Genomic DNA, 25,363 nt, shown 5'->3' with positions numbered 1-25,363 from the left:
ATGGCGGGCGCGGGCCGGCGGCTGCCTCTCCTCCTGCCGCTCCTTGCCCTCCTCCTCCTCCCGCTGCCCCGGCCGCCCGCCGCCTCGGCCCTGCGGCTGCTGCTGGACGCCGCGCCGCCCTTCACCTGCTCGCAGCCGGTAAGCGGCGCCGGGAGCGCCGGGCCCGGGCGGGCACGGGGAGCCGGGGAGCGGCCGCCGCGCTGTGGGGAGCGGGGCCCGGCCGTGTCGCTGTCCCGGGGAGGGTTCCCTTCCCCTGGCCGGGGGTGGCTGCAGGGAAGCGCCGTCAGCGGCACCTCCGAGCGGCGCTGGAAGCGTCCCGGAGCAGGATGTGAGTCTTTGCTAAGAGCTGACGTTGCCCAATGTCCGAAAAGTTTTAACCGGTTCCTTGCGGCTTGAAGGGTTTTTAGGAGAGAGCGGGGGATTAAATACTGCGTGTGGCTGAGGGGTTTTTTTTTTTGAGCGGGTAGGTTTTGGTTGCCTTTTCTCGCTGCGAAACTGGCCGGACCGGAGCTGCCAATGCGGTGTCTGTAAAAAGTGAACCAAACAACCTGAGCCAACTTTTGGCTATGAGCTCCTAGCTGGTCGTTTTCTCTCTGGTGGTTTTTGAGGATTGTTTTGGATTTGCTTTGTTGGCCGCTTTTTTTGGTTTGGGTTTGTTTTTTTTCCCTTGTTTGTTTCATATAAACGTGTAAAGAGTGGGAGGAGATCTGCTTTTGCTTTTTAATTCTGTCAACTGTAGCGGTGGGACAGGACAATGGGCAGCTGTTTTCTAAGCTGGACAGTTTTATATGCCATGGTGCACTTTCAGCAGTCTGAAAAAGGCAGATAGTCAGGTACAGCTATAGACAGATGTAAAACAAAATGTGTCCTTTGGGGTGAAAGCTCCTATAATCTTTTCCTGTACAGATTTCCTATCTTTTGTCTAGTCTGACACTTCCCCTAGTGTCTGATTATATCCTTACCCCTGTTTTACCAGACCTCTGCTCTGCTGCCTTCTCCTTTTTTTTTTTTTTTTTTTTTTTTAAAGACCCCAAGAAAACGGACCTGTTCTGCAATTTTACTTTAGGCTGGACATTGTAGAGTTACAAAATGTAAACTTCAGCAAAGTGAAAATTACAATATTGCTTAGGCATTTCATGTAACCGTATCCCAAACCTTGTTAGTCACAGACTGACGGTAATATATTAAAGAGTCTCTGCGAGTCCTTGGGTGGTTGGGCTCTGCCTGACTTTGTCTTGCTGTCTGACCCTCTGGTTTTTAGGAAATGTGACCACAGTAACTGGGTGAGGGTTCACCAGAACATCACCACCTTTCTCAGAGGAGCTGTGTTGCCCCGTGCTCTGGTGTGCACACAGAGCAGTGAATGTGCAGGGCTGCTGCATCTGCCCTTTCCATCAAAAAGCCGATTTCCAAAGTGCCGATAGAATTAAGAAAAAGGAGTCAGCTTAAGCCCAGGAGCAGCCTCTCTAAGCAGTCGTGAAGCTGCTGACTGAGGTAGGAAAAAGCCCCATCAGCTGAAGCTGTGGCAGTTGAAAACAGTTCCCCCTTCCCTTTCTGTGGTCTGTGCTGTTTTCAGAGGATGATTCAGTAATCTTCCCAACGTGTGGCTGTGGTTCACAAGCAGAGCTGCAGGGTGGGTGAGCCCTACTTCCTTTGCCTAACCCACCGTGCTCAGTCTGCTGTTGCTGAGCTTTGGAGCAGGTCAGGCTGAGCCACAGCAGCTTCCGCAGCAAAACCTTCATGTGGCAGAGGCTGTTTGAGAAGTGGTGGAGGGAAAGTGTCATATATGGTATTAGCAGACACCTGAAAGGAAAACGAAATGCTTGTTAACAGCTCATCTTATTAAAAAGCCAAGAAGTGCACTTAATGGGCCTCATTCACCACCACTCCATCAAACTGTAGGGCTGAACAGCACAGCTGCAAATCCAGTTCTTACCAGTAACCATTGCCTGAATATGTTATCTGCAGGGACTTTTTTCCTATGTCCTTAAATACCCATCTGGTTTTTTTCACCATCAAGTGTCAAATCACTGTGTTCAGTTGTTGCAACTGTTTTGGAACGAGGCATTTCTGGGAGTCCTGGAGGAACGCAGTATTTGTAAACCTGCTGTCTTTGAGGGGCTGGGTAGATGTACGTAATTTGGTCTCTGAAATTTATCTCGCCAGCTTGCTTCACTGGAAGTCTCTGGAGAAGAACTGGTGTAGCATCTCTCATGAAGATCAGCCGTGGTGGTGCAGTGGGGACAGCTTTTCCCTGGTCTCCTTTGCAAATGTGTTCATTTTGCCCTCGCTGTTGACTGACTTCTGTCATTCCCCTCTGTGGCATCTTTCTGCTGTGTAGGATGTTAACACTACCCGTGAGCGCACTGAGTGCTGTTAAAATATTTCTGGACTCCTTGGCATGGAAAGGATTCATGATCAAAACCATTGAATTTCAGCATAAAAAAGGGTTACTGGTCAAAATTGTGAAAATACGATAAAGACAACTTTAGAACTAGTTGTTGTGAAGAAATTTTAACTTTTGGATTTGATTTTGCTGAGAATTGATATGAGGGCAAGACAAAAAGTTAGAAACCGTAGGGGAAAATGCTTTAAAAAAACTAAAAGAATTTTGTAAAAGATGCTGGCTTCCTACAAGCCTTAAGCAAATCATCCTTCAGCATTTATTCCTGTCATGTGTTGATCTATGCTTCTTTTTACTACGGAGTTGGGAAATGGAAACTGCAGTAAACTTCAAATCATCCAAGCCTCAGAAGATGCATAGAACGGTTCAAAGGGGGAAGGCAGTTTTTGGAAAGCTGGAGCCCTTCCCATTCAGCAGCCACTCTTTAAAGGAAACCTGGACACTTGCCTGGCTCACAGGGGTTCCTTTCTAGTTACCGCAGCATCCTGCTGGGAAATCTTTGCCTCCCATTACTTTAATTGAATTGTTATGGGATGGTGCTGTTAATCAGTTTCCCAGGTTTATTTCATTCAGTTTCATGCGATTCTCCACGGCATATGGTTCTTTTTTATGTCAGAAGCAAAACAAAAATCATTCAAAAAGAGCGAAAGAAACGGTTGCTTAGCTGTTTGTGAAAATACAGCAAGTAAACACGAAGAGTTGACTGTGCCTGTCCTGCTGAGAATAGTCTCAGCAGCCCCTCACAGTCATCTGCTTCTCATATTTATGCCTCCCGTGTCTGTAGCTTTGTTTGTCAGGCCTGATTCAAGCCCAGGTGGCAAGTGAGCCCCACACAGACACTCACTCCCCCACCACTGGGATGGGGGAGAGAATCAGAAAGGTGAAAGTGAGAAAAATTGTGGGTTGAGATAAAGACCGTTTGATAAGTAAAACAAAAGCCGCGCATACAAGCGAAGGAAAACAAAGAGTGGGGCAGGCAGGTGTTCAGCTGCCTCCAGGACAGCAGGGACCCATCGTGCATAACAATGACTCGTGAAGACAAACGCCATCACCCTCTTCATCTTTCTTCCGCCAGCTTTATATGCTGAGTTTGATGCCCTAGGGTATCCCCATGGGTGGTCGGGGTCAGCAATCCCAGCTGTGTCCGCTCCTGATTCCTGCAGCCCCAGCCTCCTGGCTGGCAGGGGTGTTTCAGGAGCAGAACTGGCCTGTGCAAGCCCTGATCAGCAGGAACAAAAACATCTCTCTGTTATCACCGCTGTTTCCGGCCCAAATCCGAACGCCATCCCAGACCAGCTACTGGGAAGGAAGTGGACTGTATTCCAGCCCAAACCAGCACACTCAAGTATGGGAACTAAGTTAAATACTTGTGCTGGCCAGAGCTTTGTTAATGTACTTGGGATGAGCCAATGCATCAAGTTAGGTTTTGTGTTGGTTGGACCTTTACAAGGGCAAACCAACAAGTATTCCCTCGGGTGCTGAGGAGCTGGCCAGTGCAAATCTGACAGTGCTTGACTTGCTTTGCTGCAAACCCGACTGGTCTTTTGCTCTAATTGTTTCCTGGCTTTTGAATGTCGTTGTCTGGAGTTGCACTTTTTGGTATAAAAGTGAGCCCTCAGCTGTTGCCCAGACCTGTTCACCAGGGTGCTCTACAGAAAGGAGATGGGGGTTTTCATGGCAAGTCCTTTCTAGGTCTTGCCTTTCCTTGAGCTACTTATACCTCTGCCTGCAGTGTGGCTTTATCTTTGCTTCCTTACGCCAGTTGTGAGGACTTCTGTGTGGATGAGTTGCTCTTGGAAGCATTTTCAGCTCTTGGGTCATCCCTCTAGTGCTTTGGGGACTGGGAAAGGAGCAGACCAAGAAGTTAATTGGTGCCTTGTGGTGGGAGAGCCCTTCTCCTCTTCTTGTGGCAGAGCTGCTAAATGCTCGACTAACTGCTTAAAGCCCTTCAGTGTGGTCAGCTACACATAACAAAGCTGCTGGCACTGCAGGTAAACAGGTTAGTGCAGGGTAGGAAAAACGCACATCCCTTGCAAACCCTGAGTGGGGCTGGGGAATGGTGATACACCAGATAAAATGTGGTTGTTTTTCCCCAGAGAAACCCAGTGTTGAAAAGGTAAGAAAGGTTTTAATTACCAAGTGGCAGTTCTGAATCCTCATCAACAGATGGATGGCTCCTCACTCAGCTCTGGAGTCTTTAATGAGTGTCAGAAAGGGCACAACAGCCTCATCCTTCACCTGGGATAATAGACCTGGAGGAAGAGAGGATCCATTGGTATGCTGTGCTGGATCAATATTCACATTGATCATTAAACAAAAAAGGGGAAATGCAGCATTTCCTCCCTTGACCATGTGACACCGTATTCTGTGACACGACACCAGCACTCAAATGAAATCACATGTTGCTGCTCTTCAGGCTAATAATGCCTTACTTTTTTTTTCTTTATAAGGCCTTTGCTGTGATGCCATGTAGAATAGTTACTGGTAACTGCAACAGAACAAGAACAAAATGAATATTAAGTGATAGGCTTTAACAGAAATCATTACATTAGAAAAAATCCCTGTGGTTAGTAGCCAGTTATTTTTGTTTCCTCTTGAGGGTTCATCCCAGAGCAGACACTCTTTGCCCTCAGTGGAAAGCACCAGAGCATTTGCTGTGAAGAAAATTAACTCCATCTCATATAAAACTGCTGCACCTTTTTACATAAGGGGCTTTGTCAGGCCACATCATTTACCTGAAAAAGTCTGATTAAGGGTCTGAAGTGTTAGGACTAATTTTTTTCACAGCTTAATCAGTTCTTCCATACTGGTATTCACAATTATTATTTTTTTCTCTTTTTCAGTGATTGTAGCTAGCCAGTTTGGGTTTGGTTTCATCAGCATTTGCTCTTTTGCTTTCTATTTTTTATTTTTTTCCCATTAATTAAGGATTTAGGTTGCAGGTGCTGTTTTTCAATACACCTCTATCTTGGGTGCATTTGTGGTACAGAAATTGGAGTGTGGAAGTTTCTTGTGAAGGGTGCCTGAAGGCTGGATTTATACCTGTGTGTATTGCTGTGACTTGTGTTGCAAAAGCCTGGAAGAGATTTTCAGGTTTTATTTTTCATATAAGCACGAGGAGCATAATGCCAGATCTTGCTGCTTTCACTCCAGGTTTGCAGGAACACAGATAGGTGAGCTGAAATGTGAGCATTATTCTCTGAAGTATTTTCATTACCAAAAAGGCACAGCTGGCTTGTTCAAGCACCCTTCCCTAAAAATGTAAATATACCCTAGGACACTAAGCCCCAAATACACTTGGAGGAAGCTGTAGAGAGTTTAAAAGCCCAACTGCCTTCGCTGCTCCACTGAAATGAATTATATGATGGCAGTGGTGTGACAATAATATCCAGCTTTATTTGTCATGGCATAGGAAATGAGTGAGAGCAAACCAAGCCCTCCTCTCGATTTACCACGTCAGTGACAACTTCAGGCTTCCTTCTCACTGGGATTTTGCATCACACTGACCAAGCAAGCTGACATCCTTCTCCTTGCTGACCATGGGGTCTTCCAGTATCAGCAAAACGTAACTGGGAGAACCAGGCAGAGCCCACGTAACTTCTGGCTGCTTCTTTATGGTCAGGGCATCTTTATTCTTCATGAGAAAGTGTCTGATTCTGATGATTCTTCGTAAGAAAGTGTCTGATTCTAATGGGTTTTTTCTTTCCTCAGTTAACACAGTGGTGTTTGGTCATAGGTTGGACTGGATGATCTCAGAGATGTCACATAAATCGTGCCCAGGTTTCATGCCCTGTGTCCTTGGTTTTTTGATTAACATCTCAGTCCAGTGTTTCCATCACGGTTAATTCTTCCAATTTGTGTGCGTCACTGAAGTGCTTTCTCCTGCCCCTCTCCCAGCACTGAGCAGAAGCAAGCTGCTGTCAGTTTTCTTCTGAGAGTAATATTCTTGTTTCTTTTCCCCACAGGATTTAAACTGTCTCGTAAGAAATAGTAAGTATATTTTTTTTTCTTTGTTGCCGTTTTCTCATCAGTTCATGCCTTTTGTTTTTTTCTATTTTTTTTCCTTTTCTTTTTTTTAACTTGATTCATACAGCATGTTTTTCCTGCTAGAATCAGGGAGTTGTAAAAGGAAACTCTGCTATCATGCCTTGCTTTGGGAGTTTCCAGTTTGATCCATTAAAAGCTCCAGCTATAAGAGGAATGGAAACTTATGTCTTTTTTGGGATAGAGTTTGGGGATAGGCAGTGGTATGAGTAGAACCCAACTTTTCTGTTTAAAGCTGGGATCATCAGTTTTTAAAGAAATGGGAACTGAAAGACAAGTTTGCCAGTAAATGTTCATCACAAGCCATTATGATAGTACTTGATGAAAAATTAGTGTATGAACTAGGGAATTAAAAAAGGGGCATAGAGGGGTGCAGTTGAAAGCAATTAATGTAAATTATTGGGTGTAAGGGGTGAAGTCTTAGCAATGGCATGCATCTGGAAGACCTTAATCTGATTATGGGTAATGTTCTGAAAAGTGTTCTTGTTAAAACAAAAACGTGCTGAAACTGTCCATCTGGTACCTGGAGGGAACTGGGCAGCACTGCAGAGCTCCTTGGCTCTTCCTTGCAGTCCTTGTTCTAAGCAAGCTCATTCCTGCCTCAGTGCCCAACCCTGTGCCCTACTGGCACGAGTGGTTTTGTAGCCAGTGGTACTTTTTTGCAGTATTTCTGTTTGACTTGCCAGATCAGGGAGAGGACTATGCTGAAAATAACCAGATTTCAAACTTCCTTGGCAGGAGAGGGCTTGGGTGGGATCAGGTTGGATAATATTTCCCACTGGCACACAGCCACTGGAATACAGCTTGGCAACACAGCTAGGCCAAACTGCAGCACCACCATTAAAATGCTGCCTAAGTTAAATATTTGGGTTTAATTCTGCCTTATGGCTTTTGTTATGTTTTTTTTGCTCTAGAGGAAATTCTTTTTTTTTTTTTTTAGTGTTTCATAGGCGCTTTGCTGAAAGGTAGTTTATTCTTGTCACGCTTTTTATAGGTATTTTTTTGTAAAATGAGAATTTGAGGATTGTCTAATTACTCCTAAGCCTGAAACCACACTGACTGAAAGGACAGTGCCCACTTTACACTGTTTCCATCACATATCCAGCAAAACAGACCCAAAGTGTACTTTAGGGGGTGCCAACTGTGCTATTTTTAACGTCCTCTGAGAAGTCAAACACTTCACTTTTGTCAAACACAAAAGAAGTGTTACAAAAGCCTAAGTAGATCATGTCTGTCTGATGCCTGTCATACCTGATTTCACTTTCTGACAACTTTACAGGACCAGTTTTCCCTAACGCTGTGTTGACAAGCACAGTTCATTTTTCTGTCCAGGGAGCTCATTAATTTAGGCAAGGCATAACAGGCAGTTGTTGGAAGCTGAATTCAGATGTATATTCAAATTTGAGGAAAAGCAGTTTGTAGACCCAAGGTAATTAACTACTGGAACCATTTTTATCTGCGTTTCTGACGGATTTCTCATCATTGGAAGGCTGGAAATTGTCACTGGCACCGGTCTGTTTCAGCAGAAGGTTGAAAGAGATTCTGAGTAAACTTACTTGACCTGTTTAGCCTGACTCCATCAATTGTGACAAGTGCTAACGGATTTTAAGGAAAAGAGGAAGTTCCTGGAAGAAGTTCAGATTATTACCGTCAGTTTACAGAGTACTTCCATACTGAAAACTGCCTCTCTGAGCCGGAAGCTGTCTGTCACCCAGTTTTCCCCTCAGAGTAACTCTGACCCAAAGAGCAGATCATAATTGCAATTAAGCAGAGTTTCCTCAGCCCTACTCTAAACGTGGGTTTCATTTGCTGGACAGGCACTTGCATGGAGTCGAGCTGGCTGAAGGGTTCTGCGTGGACTCCTTCTGCTCCAAGCAGTCTCCATGTTTCTTCAGATGTTTTCCGTCAGGAGGATGGAAAACTCTTCCCTGTGCTTCAGATAGAGTGGAAAGTGGCCACAGATGGTAAGTGGTGCTTGTTTAATTGGAGCAGAGGAGGTGTGATCTAATAGGGGTAGAGAGAGGAGTTACGGCTTCAGGTCATGGAAGCAGATCTTTGAAATCTGAGGGGTTGGCTGCTTGATTTTGTCTGGCGGGTGTAATCTCGTCTTTGCTAAAGCAATGATTGTCTCATTGTTGGAGCCTAAATGACTACCAGTAAGTCACATTTTCCCACTCTCCGAATACCTCTGATTGTTTGTCAGTAAACGATGCTTCCCTTGCATTCTCTTCTCCACAGTTTTGCAGTGCTTTGAGACAGAATTAAACACGTTCATTTCTCCCTGCTGCAGGGGCTGTGCCTGAGGGCTGTAGAGTTATGATCTCTAGCTGTGGTAGTGTAGAGGCAGGTGTGGCTCAGGTGACACAGTCATTTCACTCACCTGTGCCTGTCACCTCTCTCCCTGGCACCGTGTGTACCAAAATAAAGGCTTGTTTGCTTTGGCACCCAGACTGCACCAGGCAGCTTTGAGAGGCAGAGCTAAACACGATCCCACATCTGTGGGGCTGCCAGGGTGTGTGGAGAAGGCAGTCTCCTTCTCCTTTGCGCAGATGTCGCTTTGCCGTGCAGGACAAACCCTCAGGCTGAGAGTGCTGTGAGTCAGCCCTGCACACTCTCTTTTCCATGCCAGTTTATTTATGTTGGGATCCTCAGCACCTCAGAGGAGTTAGGCTGTGGCAAGGCACAGTGGTGCTCTCTGTGGGGGCTGTCCATGTGCAGAGGGGAGGAGAAGGTGAACACGTCCCTCTGTGCCTGCAGCCAGCATCCGCTGTCTGGAAGGGGCAGAGCTCGCCGTGATGCAGGTGAACAGCAATCAGCAGATCTGTGCCCAGTTTGACTTCCAGAACAATTTGCCTCTTCAGGTCCGTCCGGATGGAGGCCGGGTGAGTGCAAAGGGCTCCAAATTACATTTTCTAGTCCGTGGAATTCTTTCTGCTTTCACTGTTTCATGGCAAGGTTATTGATTAAAAAGTACAGACTGCTTAGAGTCTGTGTTGGACTTGAGATCTGCTGTCATTTCCCATTTCTCTTTCACTCCTCCCATCCTTCAGGCTTTAAAATTGCTCTTTTAGTGCCTAGCATGTCACCACTCTTAACCTCCACTAAGGAGGTTGCTTAAAGCAAATAATTGTAGGGGCTCTTGCATTCTGCTTGAGAGCATGACGTTTTATAGCTTTTTAACTCAATTCTTCCTATTGCTTCCACTTCTTTCTTGTACTCTCTTGCTGTGGAGGAAAGCACCAACCTTGGGTGTGGTCCTTCAGCTTACACTCCTTCCAGGAAACTCATCAGAAAATTGCTAAGCATCCACAACAGTAAGGAATGTAAACAATAAGGAGTTCATTCCCTAACCACACAGAATTTGGCCACAGTTAGCTTACCACTTACCAAATACCACTGGCCTAGGAGCCAGTGCCTCTCCCAGAATTTGCACAGTGTTGCTGATGAAGAAATCAGTATAGATTTAAGAATATATGTATGGAATGGCCAGGTACAGAACTACACATGCATAAATGCAATTCTAAATGCTTAGCACTTGCGCAGTGCTGCAAAATTCATACTAGACTGAAATTTCCATCTTGAAACTGCGTGCTTTATTCTAGTCTCCTTTCAGTTCAGAATGTAGTTTGGTGGAAATTCCACACAGTGGTTTGGCATGAAACTGTTGTATCAGCTCAAAGATCCCAAAGAAAAACTAATTCTAAACAGAAGAATTGAGACAGACAAAGAGACTGGTATGTTTAATACACTTGAGTTCCAATTTTTCATAGTCAGGCTTCAGTAGAAGGGTTATATGGGATGAGGGAACACAGTGGAACAGGGCCAAGTCAGCTGTGAATTTCAGTGCCTTAAAGAACAACATTGTCCTTTAAAGTCTTTGTGGATGTGTTTTGTTTTCAGTGGAATTTCACTTTTGACCGTTTTGAAGTAGAGCCTGGCCAGACGTACCAAGTGACTGTGTACCACCTGCCCAAACTGAGCGTCAATGGAGACTACAACTGCAAATCCACGTCGCTCACAATGCCTGGTAAGAGGTGGTTTGGTTCCCTTGGGCCTTCAGCTTCAGAATGTGCTGGTCTGTGGACCCTGGAAGTGCAGGCCGGGATTTCCAAATCAGAAGTTTGCCTTCTAGTGCTAAATCTTAGACGTGTGAAGTTCAGTGTCAAAGGCACAGTTAGGCATAATTTACCAAGAAACTTGGCAGTGCCGGGTGCCTGACCCTTTCTTGTATATGTGAAAGTGTTCCTATTGCTAAAAGAGTTTTTACTGCTTTCCCCAAGGTTGCTGAGCATCTGATTTGCACTGTGGCTGCACTGACTACATTATAAATATTTGGTGCTTAATACAGATGGTGAAAACTTGTTCTTAACTTTGAACTTGCTTATAGTTGTCAACCTGACTGTAGTTATAAAGTGGCAGTGTGTGGAATATGTCAGTCGATGTGAGCTGGAAAAGGAGAGGGAGCACTTCATTTTCAGCCCTCTTACCCTTTCTTCTCCCTGTTCACACTAAAAAACTTCCTGGCTTTTATCCTGTCCTGTTTTTCAGAAACCTAATGCACGGTGTCAAGCTCAGCAGCTGCAGGGAGCTTACACATGAATTAGATACACTTTAAATTTGTAAAGTTTAAATTGGTAACTTTAAAAGTTGGAAATCTGAGACATGCAATGTTTTATCTCAGCTGTCTAAGCAGGGAGTTGTTCCTTTTCCTTTGTCCAAACCCCGGAGGAGAGATATAATTTGAGGCTGAGAGTTGTAAATCCCACATTGCTAAATGTTGAATATGTAACTTCAGATTTAACTCTGAAGGAGGTCCCCAAGAGCAGAGCCAATCTGCTAAATAAAGGCAATTAGAAATGTGGAAGAGTGTTTTGGGATTAAGAAAGATTCCAGCCTCCTGATTTTGCTGTGTCAGAGTGCCTTTGGGGGAATCTATTGCTGAGGGGTGATTACAAGGAGTGGGGGTGAATATGAAGTTTTAATTCCACTACTGTGACCCTTTCTGCAGCAGTGTTACGTTATTGCTGTGCCATTAAGTGTGATATGTTTTTAGTCTCATTCATTTTCTCTGTTCTGAGAACAAAAAGAACCAAACACACCATGACATCAGTAAAGGGACTGGTTTATATGCTGGAAGCCAAACTGTTCTACAGAATTTTGCCACTGCTTTGAAGCAAAGGTGTCTGCTCGTCTAGGAGAACTTGCTTAGGTCTCTGGCTTCTGATAAAAAATGTGCTTTTTTTCCTAAATGGAAGTACAACGTTTCTGACTAGCTACTGATGGTCTTTGTTGCAGACTGCAGGGATTCTCTGATGAAAAGAACCATCCCATGTATAAAGACAGGTAAAAATGCTTGAGTCGCGTCGTCGTGGGCGCTGTTGGGACGTTTGCCAGCTGAGAAACGCGGGAATATCTGCCCCACTTCCAGGCAGCCTGTGGGAACCCAGGATCCAGGGTGCAAGTCTAGATGACACCACTCTGCTCGTGAGCTTCAACCCATGGATGGAGCCAGCCCGGTACCAAATCCACGTGGCCAGTTACCTGAATGAGAAGAGGTGTAAAATGATCACACAGGATTTCACTGAGGTAATTCCCTTCCCAGGTCCTTCCTGCTCTGGAGATTTCGGCAAGCATCTGAAAAGCTTGCTGAACCAGGACGTTCGAACAACGATTTTCAAGGAATTATATTTTTTTATTGTCTTTGGAAGGAGGAATTTGTTGGATAAAAGATGAAAAAAAAGAGGTTTTATACTGCATGAAGCAGCCTATAAACACGACTATCTGGGCTTTATTACCTTTTTCAAGCCAGTGCCTGGGGAGCTAAGACTAAGTAAATTAACCAAAATAGTGGTGCAAAGTTTCAATAAATCATTGAAGTACTTTATCAAATATCACAGGAAGGTGTTAATGAAATTTTTTTATATAAAGAATGAGTGATTTAGTAACAGATGCTTCATTCAAGCTGAGAATCAATTTCTGTGGGTCTTGCAGTCTGTTGCTGAGAAGCTCAAAGTGTCCAGACTGTGTTCCAATATAAAAAATGTTTCCCTTCAGGCATCTGAGGGAGGAGGAATACTGAATGTTTGGAACCACTCTCCACCCTTCCTCGGGTGAGGGCAAATATGTTGGCATTCAGTTTGTTTAATCTTTCTGTTCCTTAACACTCAAACCCCTTAGTACTGCATGCACTGATGTGTTTAAGCTATTACTGACACAGATGGGACAACTGTGTGAGTGTTCCCCTGGTGGAGGGGAATGCACCTCATTTTGGAGTTTGTATCTGCTAATCACTGTGAAGAATTAGGTGATCATGGTATTGATTGTGTACAGCAGGTAGCAAGGGCAACTTACTTGCCTGTTCTAGTGTCAAAAGCAGTGTTGACAGCTGCTTTTAATTAAACAAGGAAACTTGTTAATGTTCACACGTTACAAAGCTGAAGACATCTGCATTGTTAGGAAACTGTAAGTTTAACTGCTTTGAAGTTGTACAATAATTATTGTCCCTAATTATTTCCTGTTGCAGACTTATTGCCATGTCTGTCACACAGGACGCCTGCTGAGATGGTGGCCAGATCCTTTACCCATTTTGTTCTCTGTGGGCTTCTTGTCCAAAGGGAAGAAAATAGCAGCTTCTGTGTTTTTGGACCACTCATATTTTCGTGTCAGCTTTTTCTTTTTTCCTGCTTTCATTCAGTTTTCTTCCTTCCCTTGTAACTCGCATCTGATTTCTGCAGGATGGACTACAACAGCAGGTGAATGTCACAATCAAAATGGAGAAGAACATAAAAGCTTGCTGCTTCTACAGAATACAGGTGGGATCACACTGTTGGCCCTGTGTCCTTCCTTTCCAATCAAGGCAGCGGACACCTTAGGAGTGTTAGGGTTTTTTTTTTTTTTTTTTTCCACAGTGTTTTGTTCTGAGATTAGCTAATCTGTAATTACCTGCATGAGAGAAATACTGTAGCTGAACGAATTTTTATATAGCTGTTCTCTGTAGTCAGTGGCTTTTCCTTAGTACAGGGCTGCCAAGTCAGAGGCTACGGGGGTGAGAATGGCAAATGTGCAGCCTCTGCAGCCCACAGCCTTCATCACGCATGGTGTAAAAATTCTTGATTAGTCTTGTTTCCTGAGGGGAAACTCTGTGTCTCTGTGCTAAAGTACAAGGAACACTGAGGCAGGGAGAAAGTAAATCACAGAACGAAATTTCTTTTAAGAATAACTTCTGTTTTCTGGATTCATTTCAACTGCAGATTCAGCCGTTCTTTGCGAACTGTGGCACAGACTGTCTGAGACACTCGGCTGTCATCCAATGTGAACCAGTTCCAAGTGAGAACCACTTTTCTGTAAATGACATTCCCATTGTTTTACAGCTTAGAACTGAATTTTAAACGTAACTCTTGTCTTTTGCAGGTACAGAACCATCAGGTAAGAAGTTCTTCCAATACCCTGCAACTTTTTTTGCTGCCTTTCTCCTGTCGTGTAGAATGAGAGGTGATCCTTCCTGGGAATGACCCACTGGGCAGGAGGTGCCCCTGTTGAGAATTTTACATTATTTGGAAACAGTGGACAGCCCATAGGTGGTGGTGTATGAATTGTACCAACCATATTGGGAAGCCACCGAAGCTCCCACTGAAACCTCAGAGGATGTGAAGATCAGCTCTTGGTAACAAAACACCAAACCAACGAAGAGCAAGGACACCCCAGGCCCTAATGATGCTCTTGGTCTGGACAGTCACGTGAGGGATGGGGAGTTTAGGTTATAAGGGTTTCATTATCCAGGGATTTCTTTGTTCAGGGTCCCTTTTGAGCCACTAAACTCAACCAGCCAGGTGTCATCATCAATATGTGCCAATAAATCTCTCTGATGGAGATGAGAGCCTGCTGTCTAAAATTTCTTAAACAGTCCCCTTGTAACACTGAGTTCAGAATTAATTGTGCTAAGAATGACTTCACCATGATTTAATGAGGCAAGTATCTGTATGCAGTGTGAACCCTAAAGAGCAATTTTTTGAGAGACACTTCACTTGCATAGAATTCTTTGAGAAGCAGTTTTGACAAGAAGAGTCTTAATATAAAATACTTTCTGTCACTTTGCTCAGTGTTAAAAAATTTGCATAATATAAAGCAGTTTTTGGAGAGAATAGCTTGCATATATTCATTTTTATGAATGTCAAGATAACTTGTGCATAATGATTTGACATATTTTTTTTGGCTGCAACACCTGTAAGGATCTTTTGCCCAAGATTTAACAAAAAAAAATTAAAAAAAGGAAAAGCACCTGTAAACTGCAATGCATGACCCAAAATGGAGATATTTTAATTTTTTTTTTTTAAGATAGATTACATGAACAGGCAGGACATGGGCGGCGTGCCTGTCAAAGCTGGGTAAACGTTGCTATTTAGAGGAAGGTTCTTGATCTGTGTTTTCAGTGTGCTGCACATATGGTTCTTTGTGTGGAGCAGGTTTGTGGTGTGCAGCAGCACCACAAAATCAGGAATTGGTTTGGAGAAGTGTCTGTGGATTGTAAAGGGGAAGTACTGGTCTGCCCAGCAAAGCCAGGCTCCTCCTCCCTTGGCCTCTGCTGCTCAAGAACCTTCTGCTCTTCGGTGAAACTCTGCGTAGGGCAGTGTCTGAGGAGTGTTTTTGTTTTGCAGATGATATGATGATATGGCTCTACTGGTGTATCACCGGGATCTGTGTGTTACTGGTGGGGTCAGTCATAACAGCTGTGCTGTGTATGACTAAAAAACGAGCAGGTGAGACTCATACCACCAGCCAGGAAGAAAAAAACCCAGTGCTAAAGAATATTTCTTCCTCCTTCTGTACCTATTCCTGTTTTGGTTTTGTTCCTTGCTGTTCTCTGATGCCTTGCCACCGAGATAGTCCCTAAGAAAACATCTTCTGTTTTACGTTATAGGACTTGCAATGTCCTTATGCCATCCATTAGAATAAGTAAAGCCTTCCACAGGTTATCCTGTCTGATACTCCATGTTCATAGCTCCTCAGAGCTCATGAGGTAAAAAAGGAATTTTGTGGTTCAGCCCCTTGTTTCCTGCAGATTGCTGCAGATAGCTTTGCTCTTATTTTCCCCCCGTGTTGCATAAGTGTTGCAGAACAGAAGCTTCCTGTTTATCCACGCTGTAGTCTTCCCTCTGTTCCCCAAAGTCTCTGCAAAATGGATTTTATACTACTGTGATATTAGATAAGGTTTTTCAATTAAAGTAGAAGGGAAAAGAAAATATAGGACATAGAGACTGACATCAAGCAAGTTGGAAAATTGGGTAAAATTTAGGGCTAACTCCTGATTTTCTGTGCTGCAGCCATGAGGCAGTTATCTCAGGGAAGCTGTGTAACTCACTGCTTGTTTTGCTTTCTTTTTACATGAGAGAAGAATTGGTAATCTTCTGGAAAATGTCTTCACATCAAACTCGTTTATAAGATGTAGCTAAGGACATTTTAGTCACCTCTTCAGAGAAGCTTCTTAAGAAAAAGACATATTTTTAAAAGCCCCTTCTCCTTAACAAGAGGTTGCAGAACAGTTGGGGTTCTGTACTTGAGCCTGCCAGGGTTTGGGGGAGATGGGGAAAGTTCATTTTGAGTGCATTCTGTCTCCTCTCAAAGGGAAAATACGGCAAGAACTGGCTGTAGAAGAGTCTTTATTCATTCAGGATGGTTTTTTATTAGGCTTCTCCCTCCTTACAGCTTTTTATCTCCCCACACGGTTAAAGATTTTCCTTTTTTAACCTAATCTGTGGAAGGTGATTTTAAGCGTTTAATCTTACTTCATGTTTTCAGAACTGACAGTGACTTTCTCTCTTCCAGCACGCCGGCGAAGGAAATGCAACCACAACAATTTGCAAGCTGGTAAGATTCCACTAGTGTTTTATCAAGCCCCTGTCGTGCAGGTCTCACACAGTTGCCCAGAAGGGGCTTTCATAGGCTCTAACTACTTTATAGATGCTTCTTGAAAGCAAAAGGATCTTCCTGTTTAGCTAAAAGAAGCTTTGTACATGGAATTTGAGGTGCTGTGTTTGTCAGAAGGGAGATGATTGCTTTGGGATGTTGGGGAGGTTTTTGACCCAGCCGAGGCTGTACTGGCAGAAAAAGCATTGCTCATCATCTAGGCCATAGCACCAGGAGGTTGGATTGGGGTGGGTGCACTCAGCTCTCCACCAGAGAATGCAGCAATATTTGCAAACCTCTTGAAGCTGCTGTTTTTGTGAGGTGAAAGTTGATCATCTGAGCATTATTATAAATTATTACAAATCACAGCCTCACTGTGTCTGCACTTCCATGTTAAATTAACGCAATGAGCTGTTGCCCACGTACGTTGCCAAAATAGCATTCAAACTTAAAAGTTTTGCTGATACCCTCCTGTGCTGATTAGAGCTGGCTCACACCATTACAGTTGGGGGAATGTGGCTGTAATTAATATTTTTCTGTCCTCCATCAGCTCCGTACACCGAGCTGTCCCTGCCGCCCTTGAAGCCGCGCAAGGTTTGGATCGTGTACTCTGCCGATCACCTGCTCTACGTGGACGTGGTGCTGAAGTTTGCAGAGTTCCTGATGACGGTCTGTGGCACTGCTGTGGCCTTGGATCTGCTGGAAGACCACCACATCTCGGAGCTGGGGCCCTTGCCCTGGCTCACGCGGCAGAAGAAGGAAATGGAAGAGCTGTCTTCAAAGATCATCATCTTGTGTTCTCGGGGCACGCAGGCCAAATGGCAGGCCATGCTCGGGAGTGAGCCTGTGTGTCTCAAGCAAGATCAGCAGAAGCCTGTGGGAGACCTGTTCACCCCAGCCTTGAACCTGATCCTGCCAGATTTCAAGAAGCCAGCCTGCTTTGGAATGTACATAGTCTGCTACTTCGAGGGAATAAGCAGTGAGAGAGATATCCCTGATCTGTTCAATGTCACAGCCAGGTACCAGCTGATGGACAAGTTTGAGGATATTTATTTTCGGATTCAGGATCTGGAGAAGTTTGAACCCGGGCGGATCCATCGAATCCAGGAAATCACAGCTGAAAATTACATCGATACCCCCAGTGGGAGGAAGTTGAAAGAGGCCGTAGAGAAGTTCAAGAACTGGCAGACTGAGCACCCAGACTGGTTTGAGAGCGAAACCGTCTGCGTGGACAGCGATGAAGAGTTGCATTCCCTGAACAGAGAGAGCCAGGTGGAATCGCTGCTGAGTGAGCCAAGGGGAATTGTGAAACACCAGCTGCACCTACGTGAGCCCGACCCCGGCTGCTGTTACGTCATCGACCTCCACGTGCGTGAAGGTGAAAGTACGGGCTGCAAGCTGCAGCCTCACCTTAATCCGTGTGGGGATCCAAATTCCCAGACTGTGGTCCTTCCTGTGGATGTTCCTCGAATTCAGGTGGTGGAGCCGGTCTCTTCCATGGAAGATAGAAATATACTCAGTCACCATGTGCTGAGCAATGAGGACTCTCTGGAAGGAGTTCCTCTTCTGGAGACAAGCTTTCCGGTGAGGAATAACGTCATCCTCCACGACGGCTCTGAAGTTTCAGTAGCTGAGCAGAGTCCTGCAAACTTCTCAGATGACCTGAGTGAGCATCTGAGTGGACTCATGTACCCCCTTTATCATCAGAGTGTCATTCCTTCAGAGCACTGTCTCTGCCAGGAGGAGGCTGACAGGCAGCACCAGCTGGTCTTTGATGACCAATGCAAAGACCAAAGACAGTCAGTGCAGTCAGACCAGGGCTACATCTCCAGGTGCTCCCCTCTGCCTCCTGAGGACCTTCTGGAGGAGGAGGAAGAGGAGGAGGAGGAGGATCAGGAACAACAGGTGGGCTTCCACGAACTCTCTCCAGAGGTCTTGAACAGTCTGAAGAGCCTCCAGAAGCAGCTGTTTTTCCAGGACATTGAGAGGAGCTCTAGCTGGAGCTATCCGGCAGAGATGATGGACCTTGACCAATCTTTGGAGGACTCTTAGGCTCTGCCTGGGACCTGCTCTGCTTGAAATGCAGGGGTGGAAGGTGATCCCATGCAGGGCAGTACTGAGACTGCATTTCCAACCCCGTCCCTGTCCTTGCATTGTAAATGGCCTCGTGCTGGGATCCTCCTGTGTGCTGCTGGCGTGCAGCCCTGCCCAGCAGACGTGGAATGTTGCTTCCAACGAGTATTGGCCACCCCTGTGAAAGAACAGGCAGTGGTTCTGTTCCCTGGGGAAGAGCATTACGTTGAATTCTCACTGATGGATGGCAGAAAAATTACTGTGGCTCATCCGCTCGTGCCTTCAAAATGCCCTCCAGCTGTGCTGATTCTATTGCACTGGATAAAAATCACAGGCCTGGTTTTAGAGAATAGGTTTAGATAACATGGTAGCATTTGCATTGCCATTTTAATACACGTTTTAAACATTTCCTTGTAAATACTGTACTAAAGACGTGTGCCTTAAATTTCAGCTAGATTAGGGCTGTCTCTACCTGGTTAAATGTGCCTGGAGATTTTTTTTTTTTTTAAATTTTTTTTCCCCCCCTCATCATTCATTTGCAGCTGCATTTCCATGGCCGTTCAGAAATCAAGTGGAGTAGTCGAGAATAAGTGGGATAAACGTTTTCACTGAGAGTCTCCATAACTCTTCCTGCCTTTTTACTGGGAGGTGTGTGCTTGAAAACCAGCAACAGCAGGGAGGGGGAAGAGGAGACCAGAAAATGGAATTTGGGGGAGGGTGTTTTACAGTTTTAAGAAATGTGGGGCTGAATCCAGAATGACAGAACGGGGGGAATCTGGTGTGTTCCGTGACACACTGCTGCAGTGCTGCTTGCTTTTGGATATCTTAGCACCAGAAAGATGTGAACTGAAGATACAGATAGTGACACACAAGGAAATGCAGGACTATTTTGGAGGAGAAAAAAGTGTTGCCTCAGCAGATGCTGTTTTAGAGTGGAAATTATATCTGAGTTAAGGGAGGCTGAGCGAAAATTACTGTAAGATGTTCTTGTGTGGGTTTAAGCTCAAGCACAGGTAGTTCAGGTTAACCACAGGGAAATGCTGAGCAGACTGAGGGATTCATCTTCCAGGAGCAGTGATGCTGAGGCTGGAATTTACCCTGTTTCTTAGCAGTGTTTCTGCAGCCCACTGGATAACAGCCTGTGAGATGTAAATACATCCAGGCCTTTCTCCTTTGTCGTCTTCCCGTCCATCTGTGTTTGCCTGTCAAAAAATCTTTTGTCTCAGCTTTTTTGAAATCTAATGTCTCAGAAAAGCAGCTGTTCTTTTGACTTGCAATTTGTTTTGTGTTGTGTATATTTTATAATTTTGTGTCTCACCTGTGGGGTTTCTTCCTTAAATTAAAAACCAAGAATACTTTTTGAATATATTTACTTAAACACTTCTGTGTCCTCGACTCTGCCTAACTCCTTATGCTGATTTATGTTAAGTTCTTAGTATTTGTTATGGAAATCCGAGGCAAAACTGAGCCGGAACCAAACTGGCTCACAAATGTCAAAATATTCCTGCAAAGCACGGTATGGATGAGCTGGACAGAGCTGAGGGCCTGCAGCCATGGGAAGTGCACATCCCTTCAAAACAGCTGGTGAAGGGGTTGTTTGTGATTTCCATGCAGGAGGACTCGCAGGACAGCTTGATAACAAAGGGACAGTCCCTGCAGAGATCCAGACTGAAGGCTGGGAGCGTTCCTGCTCCAGCAGGAATCCAATCTAACCCAACAGGAGCTCAGCAAGAGGCAGCTGTGATCTCAGTGCTTCTCCAGCGAGAACCCATTTCCCACATTATGTCAGTAATTGCCATCTCGATGATCCCGCTTCTAAAAGTTTCTTTTATCTTACAGCAATTAACATGTAAATCTGATTTCTTTTTTTTCCCCCATGAGTCTTTTTCAAGTGGTATAAATTCTTATAAATCGCTTAAATAGGAAGCTCAGAAGTGTCATCTGAATTTCCTTGCCTTAGTCATTCCCTTCTCACATAACTCCCTTGGTGTTACAGCTCTTAGAATTTGCTTTCACTTACAGAAACTTTGTTTGAGGGGAAAATCCAGACGCTATTTTAGCATTCCGGTATGAGGAAAACAAGTAACTGTAAAGCATCTGTTGGTCCCTATTCAGTACAAAATTGAATAGCCCAGCAAGAATCAAAGGAGGAAAGGAAGAGAAAAAAGGAGCAAAGTCAGTCACAAGTTTCTAATTTTATTTTAACAATCTTGCTTTTTAAAAAATACAAGTTCTGATTAATGCCAGGGGGATGCCAAGTGTCCATCAGCCACAGGCCTTATCGCTCACTTCCATTTCCCCTCCTGGGAGCAGTCATCTATTTGTCAGGATAGCAAACAAAGAGCAATAAAATGCTAAATAGCTGAGCTGTGTAGCAGAATCCCGAGGGACCGCTGTCTCAGTATGGCACAAATTCGTTCAGCAAAGTGTTACTGACCTGGAGCAGTGATTTAACGTTGGCACATTGTACAGGAGTTGTGCAAGGTGCAATGGGAGAGGTATTGTTTGCACTTCTATGGTACCACCATCTCTCTTCTGCAAACAGAAGGGTTTAAGTGGAAGCAAGAGCTCAATTACCAAAGAGGAGGGAATTCCAAAGGAGGAGCAGGTTTATAAATGAGACATTGAAGATCTTTAAATGTTGGGTTTTTTTCATAGTAAGTGATTGCAGGAGCAGCAGAGCTGCCCTTTTATTTGCAAGGGGGCTTCTGTATAGCCAACTACAAGAACTTTACACATTTCCTAACACCCTAGAAACCATGGCACCACAAAGAACAACTTTTTCTACGAGGGAATTCTATGCAACACCAGTGTCATTTTGCAGGGTCATCTGTCCCAGGCAACCTTTTCATCCATGGAAAAATCGGAACTGTGAGTTGGCCGCCAATGGGTTGAATATGCCATGGCCAGGTAAACTTCCAATATGCCATTTTTCTCAAGAACATCCTAACTGGAAAAAGGCACTCACTGTTGAAACAGCAACTTTGTTGTGGGCTTTGAAGGGGTACTGAAGTAAGACTTGTTAATAATTGTGCTGTGATTCTTTTGATGTCTCAGCTATGCTCGCGCTTCAGTGTATTAGGGATTAGCACTTTGGTGCTATTGGGAACTTGGCCATAGGAGCAGGCAAACGGTTGGTGATGAAAAGCTTTTTTTTTTTTTTTTTTTCCTTCAGCTTGTTTTTGACAAAGTTGATTGGTTGGGGATTTTTATTTTTTTTTTTTTTTTCTTCAGCTGTTTGGCTGAAGAATGGAGTAGTCCTAGGTTCAGGTATCACCTTATTCTCTCTTGAATAATTATTTCTGAGCTTCTAATACCTATTTAATGGTGAAAAAGGAAGATGCAAGGAAACAAATACCTGTACAAGCGTGATATACTTGTAATTACACCTCCTTTGGCCAGGAACTTAGCATCCCCTCGACACATTTCACATCACATAGGAAAAGTTCACAGTACCAAGTTTTACAATCACAGTCACTCACAGCACCAAGATTGTCCAGACAAGAAGAAGTTAGCGAAGAGAAAGGCCACTGGCCAAAATTCACACAACTGCCCGTGTGAGGGCTCAGGTTAAAAATAAAGCACTGGTGGGAAAGTTAAGCCTAGCTTTTGCCAACTCTCCGTTTGGCGTGGGGAGAGCAGCCAGTCACCCGTCCTAGCTGCACTCCTGAACAGGACAGCACGATTGACCCATCTTTTCTAGGGGGCTTTTCCAGCCCCTCCAAACCCGTCGGCCACCGAGAGCTGGGGGAGAGGAGCCCCAGGGCAGCCCCACTCCTGCTTCTGGGAGCTGGAAGTCACCAGACTGTAAACATTTTGTCGCAGCAGTCCACCGGAGCAGGCAGTTGGTCCCACTCTGTGAAAAGGAAGGTGGGACAGAGGCTCTGAAGCCCAAGCCCTGAAGGAAAGAATGAATGAGTGTGCGGAAGAAGTCTGGGCTGCACCTGCAGTCCTGCTCTGGGTAGCAGTTGGTTGTGCTTTATTTCCCCTTCCCATCAGGACAGCTTGAAAACAAACAAAAAAAAACCCCAAAAAAACCCCCTTGCAACAGGAAACTGTTGTTTTTCACAATTATTGCAGCCTTGCCCAGATAACAAAATATAAGCTTGGGAGGAGCAAAGTCCTCCCTCCGAACATGGCCTGAGTGCTCCTGCTTCCATGGGTCTGGATTCAGGAGCAGCGGCAGCCAGGCAGAGGAGCAGGCCTTAACCCCGCCCAGCATTCATGGCGCTTAAAAACCAAAGAAAACCGTGTTCCTATGAGAGGTTACTAGCAATTTCCACCCCCCTACCATAAACCACATGCACACAGAGGACAGGATGCTGATCCATGGGCTTTCACCGAAGCTGGAGAGCCCCTCTGCCTCGAGGGCTCCTGCAGCACTTTTGCTTTCTGTGCTGAAGAGTGAGGTTCAGTGAGCGGTGCCAGCATCCTCTGCTCTTGGAGAGGGGGCACTTTGCAGCCTTAGCCCCATCTCTGCTCTCTCAAGCAGGCATGGAAGAGGGCTGGAGGAAATTTTTCCAGCCTTTCTGGCTGTGTGAAAGGAAGACCCTACGCTCCGTGTAAAAGAAAACCAACGCTGATCCCGTAAACATGCATATTCACAGAGAAATGAGAGCCCCAGCACCTGGGGATGCCAGCAGGAGGCTGCTGTAAACCCTGTTCTCACCAGAAATAAATGTCTTGGTGGGTATGAAATGGGGCCTAAGCCCTGGTTTATGTCCATGCTGGATCGGTTTGTTGTTTTGTTTGTTTGTTTGTTTTTTTAGCACATGAAGTCAATGTAAGATGCAAAAGGTTGGAGCACAGAGGTAGACGTTTTGGCTGGGAGAAGGTGGCTCATGGGCTTGAAGTGACCGAGCGGCCAGCGTGCTTCCAGAGGTTCCTCAGCTGCTGCACGAAGGCCTGGGAAACACAGGCAGCAGCTCTGAGAGACCCGGGGAAACCAAGGCGTGCTTCCTTCCGTCCTCCCCGTACCTGGAGGCAACATCTGCTGGTCAGGCCCCTCTTGCATCTCGTTATTGTGGTGGCCAGCGAGAGTTCTTAAAGGAGGGGACGAAAAGGAAAAAACCGCACCTTTCTGGTTACAAAGCAACACAATGTCCGGGGAGGAGCGGGACCCTCCGGACGGCGAGGAGAGAGAGAGGCAGAAGCGCTGGAAGAAGTCTCGTCGCGAAGGACCGAGGCGCGTTTTCTGGGGACGAGCGTCACCCGTAGGCTCCCGCAGGAAGTCGGGTTCGTGCCGAGCTCGCTGGATTCGTCCGTGAGGAAGCGAGGAGGGCAGCGGGAGTCCGACAGGGAAGCCCGCGTCCCCTTCCCCTGCTCGGCCACGGCGGGAGGGAACCTGAGCGGAACGCAGAGACACGGGCTCTGCCGGGAGCGGGCCCGGGTGCGGGCTCGGCCTCAGCCCTGGGCGGTGACGGCCAAGGCGTTCACGTAGCCGTGGGGACCCACGTCCACGTCGGAGAGCCCGTGGGCCAGCGGCGCGGCGGCGGGGGCGGCGGCGGCCGGGCCGTACTTGGCGGGCGGCGGGGCGGCGGCGGGGCGCAGGAGGCAGCAGGTCTCCAGCGCCTCCAGGCCGCGGCAGCTCAGGAAGAAGAGGTTCTTGAGCATGAAGAGGGAGAGCGGCTGCTGGTAGCGCAGGAGCAGCAGGCAGCGCAGCGCCAGCAGCGGGGCGTCCAGCAGCCCCGCGGGCAGCAGGAGGTGCAGGGCCAGGCGGGCGGCGCCGGGCGGGCGGGCGGCGCTCAGCTCGTACAGCCACAGCACGGGCGAGGCCAGGCAGAGGAAATAGACGGCGATGAGCAGGTAGCGCAGCGGGGCGGGCAGCGGCGCCGGCCGCCCGGGCTGCAGCACCAGCTCCAGCAGGGAGAAGCTGTCGAGCAGGTCGAGGCAGGTGGCGAGGAAGGCGGCGGCGGCTCTGTGCTGCGGGGGAGGCTGCGGCGGCAGGAGCAGCTGCCCGGCGCCCTCGGTGCCGATGGCCCGCAGCAGGCAGTACAGCAGCGGCGCCGACAGCGCCAGGGTGATGCGGAAGCCGGTGGTGCCCAGCGGCAGGCGCAGCTCGATCAGCTCCAGGATGGAGGTGCCCAGGATCAGCGCCGCCTTGGGCGTGAAGGCGATGGAGTAGATGAGCCAGGCCAGGTGCGCGTAGGCGAAGTCGCCGCCTCGGGCGGGGACCCCGGCCCCTCTGCCCCCGGCCCCGCGGCCGCCGGGGGGGCCGTGCAGCAGCAGCGGGTGCGGCGGCGGCGGCCCGGGGGGCGGCGGGGGCCGCTCCCGGCGGCGAGCGCGGCTGTTGCGGCAGAAGAAGATGCCCCAGCCGGCCGCCAGCACCAGGTCGGTGGCGATCCAGCTGCACCAGTACAGGTCGGTGACGGCGATCAGGTAGAGGTCCAGCAGCGCGCCCTGCCCCAGCAGCAGCACCAGGGACAGCGCCTGGAAGCCCCAGCGCCGCCCGCCCCCCGCCCCGCCGGGCCCCAGCAGCGCCCCCGCCGCCGCCCCGCCGCCCCCCGCCCCGCCGCCCGCCGCCGCCGCCCCGTACAGCTCGGCCGCCGTCATGCTGCGGCCCGGGCTCCCGCCGCCGCCGCCGCCGCCGCCGCCGCCGCCGCTGCTGCTGCTGCTGGGGAGCGGCGAGGCGGCGGCGGGCAGCGGCGTGGCGGGCGGCGGCACCAGGGGCTTGCTGATGCTGCTGCTGTCCTCCTCCTCCTCTTCCTCCTCCTCCTCCTCCTCGGTGCTGCCGCGGGGGCTGCGAGGGCGGCGGGCCCGCTCCGAGCCCGAGCTGGACCCCGAGCCCCGCCGGCTGCCGCCGCTGCTGGAGCCCCCCGGGAAGAGGGGCTGCCGGTCGGCGGCGTGCGGCGGCGGCGGCGGCGGCGGCGGCGGCGGCGGCGGCTGGAAGGAGCCCGAGGAGGAGGAGACCGAGCGCTGGTTGGAGGCAGCGCGGTGCAT

General features: G+C 47.3%; 2 protein-coding genes across 2 annotated transcripts; one reads left to right on the top strand and one right to left on the bottom strand.

The window, feature by feature from the left end:
* On the top strand, positions 1 to 19,885 carry IL17RA (interleukin 17 receptor A). Its single transcript, XM_040062423.2, has 13 exons — positions 1 to 138; positions 6,370 to 6,394; positions 8,266 to 8,412; positions 9,206 to 9,330; positions 10,349 to 10,475; positions 11,744 to 11,791; positions 11,877 to 12,034; positions 13,183 to 13,260; positions 13,699 to 13,774; positions 13,859 to 13,873; positions 15,103 to 15,204; positions 16,271 to 16,312; positions 16,902 to 19,885. Exons 1-13 carry the CDS (start codon positions 1 to 3, stop codon positions 18,401 to 18,403), a joined length of 2,583 nt encoding a protein of 860 aa, XP_039918357.1. The 3' UTR covers positions 18,404 to 19,885.
* Positions 19,886 to 20,494: 609 nt separating this feature from the next.
* On the bottom strand, positions 20,495 to 25,363 carry TMEM121B (transmembrane protein 121B). The gene is made up of 2 exons (XM_040062770.1): positions 25,203 to 25,363; positions 20,495 to 24,863 (listed from the first exon to the last, which is right to left on the bottom strand). Exons 1-2 carry the CDS (start codon positions 25,361 to 25,363, stop codon positions 23,828 to 23,830), a joined length of 1,197 nt encoding a protein of 398 aa, XP_039918704.1. The 3' UTR covers positions 20,495 to 23,827.

Source organism: Hirundo rustica, chromosome 4 (assembly GCF_015227805.2).
Source record: "Hirundo rustica isolate bHirRus1 chromosome 4, bHirRus1.pri.v3, whole genome shotgun sequence".
In the NCBI taxonomy this organism is placed as follows: Eukaryota; Metazoa; Chordata; class Aves; order Passeriformes; family Hirundinidae; genus Hirundo; species Hirundo rustica.
Note: the sequence above shows the minus strand (reverse complement) of the source record. Positions and strands in the feature narration are given on the sequence as shown.